At 43.0% G+C, this 8439-nt stretch overlaps 1 protein-coding gene across 1 annotated transcript in view; it reads right to left on the bottom strand.

Moving 5' to 3' along the window:
* Window positions 1-5891: 5891 nt before the first annotated feature.
* Window positions 5892-8439, bottom strand: part of exd3 (exonuclease 3'-5' domain containing 3) — a 40199-nt gene continuing 37651 nt past the window's right edge. Inside the window, 3 exon segments of the mRNA XM_054612282.1 lie at window positions 5892-6743; window positions 6745-6913; window positions 7067-7133. Of these exon segments, the coding sequence (XP_054468257.1) occupies window positions 6560-6743; window positions 6745-6913; window positions 7067-7133 (420 nt within the window). The 3' untranslated portion in view covers window positions 5892-6559.

The following is an 8439-nucleotide window of genomic DNA, read 5'->3' as shown; positions in this document are numbered from 1 at the left end:
ATGACAATGACATCCCAAAGAATCAACTGTGGAGGAATGGGCGGAAACCCGGGGAGGTTATAGGCTGCCGGCTCGGTTAAGGAGGGAGGGAGGGAGGGAGGAGTAGGCCTGTGAGTGTGCATGAGGGAGAGGCGTGGTCTTCAGAGGAGGAGAGACAAACGCTGCTGCAGAGAAATATTAAACAAGCCGCCCGGAGCAATGGTGAGCTCCAGATCCGATCTCCTGTAGCCGACCCCACGGAGCTGCCCAGAGCTGTAGACTGGCTGAGAGAGCAGGTTGTAAAGGATCAGCCGCAGGATTTAACATCAACAGGAACAACAAAACAAAACGCCAATAAGCCTCTTCACAGTGACAGCGATGGCAATGGTGACCAGAGAGAGAGAGAGAGAGAGAGAGAGACGGGCAGGATTTTCATTCATGCAAAGAAAAAAAAAAAGTCTAATGAAACAGTTGAATGGCCACTTTTATTCATATCCAAATTGTTGTGAGAGCATTTTACGCAAAAACCAATGTAACATTCGGCTGCACACTGTTTTAAGTTGGACTCTCAGGTGAAAATTCAAGCAAAAAGTAAAGAAAATAAAGTAATCAGCTCGTGGACTATAGTCTAAATATAATATTAGTCAAATGGTTTATTAAGTTTTTTTTTTTTTTTTTTTTTAAAGGAGTATCAGGACTCATTTCATGTTAGATTGGGGCAGAAAACAAGGTGCTGATAATGACATACCGGGAGAGGGTGGGGTTTATAACTATGTGCTGCTGTTTGTGGGGGACAGTCAGTGAACACTGCAGTGAGTTTGTGCAATAATTGGGAATTAATAAAAGGAGCCCAATGCTGTGTCCAGTATGTGCTCTTGGTGCTGTTTCAAATCCAGAGGCCATCGGTGCACAGTTACAAGTGGTTCGATGGAGACACATACATTTCTTTTTTTTAAACAGTGGGCTGTCTGAAGTGTGAAAAATATCAAAAACCCTCAAGCCAGTGATTGCCTCCGAACCAAAAGGTAACGGCAGTAAAGTACAAACCCCCCCCCAAAAAAGTCTCCCAGTCGTCCTGCTACATCTTAAAAACACCCCCGAGGAGGAGATTATAGGTGGGCTGTTTGAATCATAAACTGCGGATATATTCCAGTTGTTCTAGTCCGTGGGACTCCGAATAACAAAAGCCCTGCACTACTTCCTTTTTTTTTTTTTTTTTTTGCAAGTGAAAAGAGGTGACGCTGTGTGCAGATTGACACGCCGCTCAGCCTCCCTCCTCCTCCTCCTCCTCCACCCATCACCGTGGGAACTGAGTGTGTGTGTGTGTCTCTCTCTCTCTCTGTGTGTGTGTGTCTCTCTCTCTCTCTCTCTGTGTGTGAGAAAAACAGGGTAGAAGGTGCTGATAGATATTGATAGATAGAAACAGGGTTTGACGGAAAGAATGCATGTGAAAGTCAGAGTGCTGGATAGACAAGAAGAAAGAAACAGAACTGTGTGGAAACCACATCAGGTAAACAGGCTACATCTCTCAGCCTCCCTCGGGGCCGTCTGCACCGTTTGGCGGCCCGTACTCATCTGTGTAACACTTTATAAACCGCTCTCCACGCTCATGGTTTGGTGGCTTTCACACTGTCCTCGTTTTCCCACACTCTGAACTGTACATGTGGCGCACGTCTGTGGCCGCATCTGTCTGTACGTGAGCCTGTCACTGTGCTTCTGTGCGTTACCGTGGGAGAGACAGCACCAGAGATCCACCATATGAAGGTCACAATCTGCTTTTTAATCTAAAAACAAGCTGTCAATACTGACTGACTGACTGAAAACATGATTGACTTTGACATTCTATGATTTGGAGTGCATTATCATGGTCATGGATGTTTGTTTTAGACTTCGTTGTCCATTAAAGTCATACAATGAGGCACCTGAAACTAGGTGAAGTTGTCAGTCAACCTTGGTTCTACATGAATGCAAGCTGGGTCACAAAACCACAGGTTTCGTGACCACAGGTTTCGTTTTTAGTTGTTACATAACTTGAATTGTCATAGAATTTATGACAATTCAAGTTATGTAACAACTAAAAACGAAGTGAATTAAATGACTAAGCAATCATGTAAATCTAGCTGGATTGCTTTGGTCCAATACGTTTAAGTTTGTAGTTTCAGGATAGAGGGTGTATAATGTACAGGCTGTAAACCCCTAAGCAAGTCTGGGATTTTTGGCTTTATAACTATTTGACTTCACTTGGTTTTAACATATGACAAGGTGAGTGAACTGGTAATGCAACGGTATTTTTCTGTAGGCCTGAATTATGTTTTAACCCAGTTTGGAATTCAAACAGACACCTGCCAGCCAATCAGAAACAAGTATTCTGCTGGCTGATTCAGGGCCAGCAGAATAGAAAAGCCATTTGGGACTTAAATGATGGACAATGGCCAGCAGAGTTTGTGCGTAAGACTGTGATTCAGCTGTTTTGGAGACTTTTAGGTACATCGGCTGTTGACTGTTAGTGCGTCAGTCTGCCGTTTGTTCCTCTGCTTCAAGTGGCAAACAGCACCAAAACAAAAACTGTCTCTCTGACTCATTCCTAGAAGTATGTCCGAATACCTAAGTCAGACCTTTTGAGATATAGGATCCTGTAACGGATATGTTTCGCTCTCTACAGTATTCATAATTATGTCATGTTACACAGCACTGACTTGCATGGGCATACTGGAGTCCAAAACTCTGTGTTAGTAAATGTACAAAGGTTTTGGTAAATTTTTTCAGATTTGATTTTTTTAGGATCTATAGGTTTTTATTAAGATTGTCTAATATATATGTGTGTGTGTGTGTGTGTGTGGTGGTGGTGGGGAGAGAAGAAGAGTGCATGTTTCTGTGTGTGTGTGTGTGTGTGTGTGTGTGTGTGTGTGTGTGTGTGTGTGTTTTCTGAGGGTTAATGCATGGTGCAGAACATCTCCTGGAAAATCAGGAACATCTGTCCGCTATCAGAGCTTTTGGCTGCCGTGCGTCTGGACACTTGGAAAACATTTGCGCAGACCGCAGGAGCCAAAAGTTTCTCCGACTGGATGAGTTTCTCCCCCAAACTCTGTGGCATTTGCTCTCCTCCCTGCCCTCCCCACCACTTCGCTCCTGAGTCTTCCTGGGTAATGTGTGTGTGTGTGTGTGTGTGTGTGTGTGTGTGTGTGTGTGTGTGTGTGTGTGTGTGTCTGGGAGGCAGCGAAAGCCAGATGCACCGTTGTGTAGGCACTTCAAATAGCACTGAAATACTTACTCAACAATTATTTTACAATCACTTATTTTGCTCTTTGACATGAACAAATAAGCCTAAAGCGCAAGACAATCACAGTTCGAATTTGAAGCGATCGATTTCCAAAACTATTTTGGACCTTTAGTGACGTCAGTCTGGGCACGGAGGAAGTGCTGAGAACTATTCTCTACAAGCTGTTCACACAAAGATAATAGAAGTAATAACGTTACTCTGGTCTATTTTTTTTTTGCAGCCATATCTCTGTTCCTGTGTGTTGATGAACGAGAAGTGTTGTTTTAAAAAAAAAAAAAAAAAAAAAAAATGTTTTATTATGTTGCTGAGAGTCCAGATTCGGGAAACGCGCACACGCTGGAATAAAAGAAGGAAACACTGTCGATGTTTCTATCATTAAGCTTTGGCAGTAGTGTTATTTTACATTTCTGCCAGAAAGCATGTTGATCGAGAGAGGGGGGGAGAGAGAGAGAGAGAGAGAGAGTGACGTTTCACCGGGAGGGAGGGTCTCTTCTGAATCCAATTCATTCCGGGCACCACGTGTCCTCAGAGCGTGGGAAAGAGGCGAGCTTTTCTTCCCAGCAAAGAAAGAGCAAGGATCAAATAACACGGTGCTGCGGCAGAAAGCTCGCACTCTGCGGAGAGGCAGGGGCTGCGACCACCCGGACAAGGACGGGACAAGACACCCCGACAGAGAGGACGGCTTCTTTGGGAGCTAGGGTGTCGACTTCACCCGTATAGCAATAATAATATTAAAAAAAAAAAACACTTCAGGGTAGATTAATGTTACTGTAGTTATTAGACAGGCTGCTTAAAAAAAGGGCAATATGCCAGGACGTTTCTATTCCTGGATTTGAGAAGAACTATCTTAAATAGTTCTAAAAAAATCTATTATTTTGCTGATAAAGATTTGTTTTATATTGTAACGTCTCCCCTACAGATGGATCCCAACGGCCTTCTTCTGCTTCCACACCTGGACGTCTGAAATTGAGATCAATTAACATACAAGTGTGAAATCGTCGGTCTAAATGCATGATTGAACACGTACTGAAGAAATGAAATGACATGGAAATGAATATGTTCAACAACAAATGCGACTGTAGTCCAAGTCAGGTGTATCCAAGGCATTTCTTTGTATTTAGTGCCTTGTTAGAAAAGTGGTACCATTAGCCTACTATATAGGCTATACCAGATATTACAAAGCATTGGAATTCACAACATGATTATCCTAAATATGCTAAACTAACATTTACAATTCAAGAATAACCAATAAACATACATCATTACAGGATGCTCTACTTGAGAACCTGTAACTCATGTCCGAGACAAACCGTAATCCACGTGATCTCCTCTGTCCAACACGGTTTCCTTGTTGCAACGACGACATATGAGAAGCGGGTTCAGATCCGGCTCATCCATCCCTCACAGCAATGGACAGTGGACTTCATATTTAAAGCCATGGACACCCACTTGTGTAACATTATTCTTCAGTAGTGACAATACTTATGGAGTCTTTAGAGATACCGGCATTATTAGCATTACTTACTGCAACAAAGAGCCCGGAGGCCTTCATTTTGAAAAGCACCCAAAGTTATGTAATTTGGTAAATGGTATTCCATTACTCACATGTGGAGGTCCTGTCCTGCTCTTCACACGTGTGATGTTGAAAATGGTTCACTTCAATCAAAATCATTTGGTTAGATAACATCTAATCCCCATCCCCCCCCCAAAAAAACTTTTATTCCCACAACTTGCTTTGATTAAGATTTGGCAGCAGCTGAGTTCCCTGTAAACTGACAGCTTTAGAAGTGAGTGATCCAAAAATTTCAGCTTTACCACCTTAAAGACTTTACATCTGTAAACTCCATATAGATATTCACGGTAATCAGGTCATCGGGTGAATGTTCTGGAGAAACGTTTTCACTTTAAACGATCTCAGGAAATGTTAATCATTGTCCAGGTTCACTGAATCATTCCGAGGTCCAAATGTCTGACTTCCTTCTGCAGCCGCTGTGATTCAAACACACTGAAAACACATTTACCTCAGTGATTCACAGTATGACTCGTCTTCGGGAGTCACTGTGGCTTTTTGATGCAAGTTAAGTGATCAATTAGATAAAGTGAAAATCTAGCTGTGGTTCTGGTTTTGTTAGGATTTTATGAGTGTAAAAAGATTTAAACTCAGCCTTCCACTAGCAAAATGCCTACGATGCACTTTGCACCAAAAAATCTGAACATATTTAATTGCATAATTTTCCCACATTAGATCTCTTTCCATCTCTTTCAGGCAATCATATTTTCTGCTACAGCACAAATCCAATGTTTGGTGCAGATGAGGAGTGGAGGGTTGGGAAAAAAAAAAAAAAAAAAAAGGTATGAGAAAATGTGAAGGGATTCAGGCGGTTTGTGTGTTGGGTTACTCTGTGACCCGTCTGCTCTCCAGCCTCGGGGCAGAAAACCCCCACACTGTTAGTGTTACACCTGACAGACATCAGTGAAGCTTAGATGCTCTGTTGATGATCATGCTGTCCACTCTAAATCCTCTACCATCTGTCCTGTGAATTTTGAAAGACGTCATAAAATACCTGTACACGGACATAAACAATTGTGACTTCTCAGAGATTAATACATGAAATTAAAAGCAATTTATTTTACGCATATTCAGCTTTCAGCTAAATAATAAAAAATGATACAGATGTAATCACAGAGAATGGAAATATACAGTACCACAGACTGCTAAAAAAAGGCCACAGAACTGATCCCTGTCATCATGTTACTGCAACCTTTAAATCAAAGAAAAATAAAATAATGGAACAAGTAAAATAGCAACAAACTTTAAAGTTTGACAAAAAGATGAATTCCTTGGTGAGGGAAAGTTCGTTGGGAACAATTCAAATGATCTCAATACGATCTAACCGTAAATCACAACAAAATGTGGTAGAACAATGAACACAATCAACAACAAAAATGACCAAGTCACAACTCGATCACAGCGGGACCCGTCTTTGGTTCACTGAGCTTTAAGCTCTAATAAACGCAAAAGGTTTAAAACTGTTGATAAAAAAATGCTTCTGTTTTTTTGGTATGACAGAATTTAAAACCTGATGGTGACTGAAAATCCAAATTATTCCAAGGGATTTGAAGTTGGTGTCTCTCTTGTGATGTTAGATGAATTCAGTCTTTATCCCTCTTTTATTATTACCCTCAAGTCAATTAGAAAAAAAAAAATGTAATTGGATTTCGTGATAACGGTGCTAACTGTGTAAATGATTATTACGAATGTATTTGAGGGTCAGGTAAACTGCAGACGCTCTACAAATGTCAGTTCTGCTGTGCAGCCGCAGCTGATTCCGTGTCCTCGTCCGTTATGTGCAAGACATCCTGAAACATGGAGAGGACACGGCCAAAGTGGGAGCCTTCCCAGAACACCTTGCCACATCTGGTGCAGACATAGAATAGCGGTATCTTCGGCAGGAGGGCAGGGGGCACGGCGTGGAGCTGTACGGGTGCCCCCGGGAAAGGTCAGGGTGTCGGGGTCCAGCCCTGAAAGGGGGGCCCACTGACACTGAACATACCTGGGGATTTCAGGGGTCACGCCCGGGGTCAGAAAGTCACCAAGCTTCTCCTCTTCTTGTGGTTGTGTGTGGTCAATGTTGTCCTGGTCCTGCAGGAATCCTACAAACAAAATACAGACATTTAATGAATTAAGTGAGGTTAGACATACCCATTTCAAATCAACATTAAACATAGGAGAAGACTTAAGAAGTAACGGTAGATGCTTTCTTATACGTGATATCATAACAAGGATTCCACTGAGGTTTGACTGACCTTTCTGTTTGAGCATCCTGGCCATGTCCTTTCTGGGCACCGCTGCATACTGATCACTGTTACACGCCTGGACAAACAGATAAAAACAGTCATTAGCAGCAGGGCTGAAAGAAGTGTTTTGAACAGCTTTCACTCATTAAAAATGTCTTGAAGAGAAAAAACATGAGGAAGAGGAAAATAATAAGTATGTTACACATACTGCAGCCTATTAAGATACAGATAAAAATGGTCTCTTCACAGAGGATGAAGAGTGGATGTTGAACACAAGTAAACTCAATTTGCATCCTAATGGTCACTGGCTAAATAACCTTGTCAGTGTTCATGTAAAGCCCGGGGTATATTCCTGGACTACCTCACCAACCGTCCACAGTATGTGAGGATAAGGGAGTGTGAGTCAGATCTGGTGTCCTGCAGCACGGGGGCCCCACAAGGAACCGTTCTGGCTCCATTCCTCTTCTCCATTTACACCTCAGACTTCAAGTACAACTCTGCTACCTGCCACCTGCAAAAGTTCTCTGACGACTCTGCAATCGTCAGCCTCATCTCCGCCGGCGATGAGAGGGAATACAGAGAACTGAACCAGGACTTCATAGGATGGTGCCGGCGGAACCGCCTCCAGATCAACTCTGGTAAAACCAAAGAGCTGGTGGTGGACTTCCGCCGGGGTAAACACTGTCCTCCGGAACCAGTGAACATCCAGGGACAGGACATTGAGATGGTGAAATCTTATAAGTACCAGACTGTATCTGCTGAGGAGACTGAGGTCCTTTGGAGTGCAGAGAGCACTCCTGAGGACCTTCTTTGACTCTGTGGTGGCATCAGCCATTTTTTATGCAGTGGTCTGCTTGAGCAGCAGCATCTCAGCGGCTGACAGGAAGAGACTCAATAAACTTGTCAGGAAGGCCAGCAGTGTGCTGGGGTGTCCACTGGATACGGTGGAGGTGGTGGGAGACAGGAGGATGATGGCCAAGCTGTCATCCCTGATGAACAACACCTCTCACCCCATGCAGGACACCCTGGCAGCTCTGTGCAGCTCCTTCAGCCACCGGCTGCTTCACCCCCGGTGTGTGAAGGAGAGGTGTTTTTTTTATTTCATCTTTATTTTTATCTTGTCTTTCTTTTACTATGTCTCTTGTGTGCACTTTACCCTATGCTGCTGTAAGCCTGCAAATTTCCCCGCTGCGGGACGAATAAAGGATTATCTTATTTCATCTTATCTTATCTTACGTTCGAAAGAAACTAGTCGGGTGATGTTTGAAGTGTATATAGCTGTTCCAGCCTGCTACACCCTGAAGGCAAGGTGATTACCCTAATCTCATGGAGAGACGGGAGTCGCAGTAACAATGTTCAAATAGCAAAAACAGCAAACATTT

This window comes from Anoplopoma fimbria, chromosome 14 (genome assembly GCF_027596085.1).
Source record: "Anoplopoma fimbria isolate UVic2021 breed Golden Eagle Sablefish chromosome 14, Afim_UVic_2022, whole genome shotgun sequence".
Lineage (NCBI taxonomy): Eukaryota > Metazoa > Chordata > Actinopteri > Perciformes > Anoplopomatidae > Anoplopoma > Anoplopoma fimbria.
Note: the sequence above shows the minus strand (reverse complement) of the source record. Positions and strands in the feature narration are given on the sequence as shown.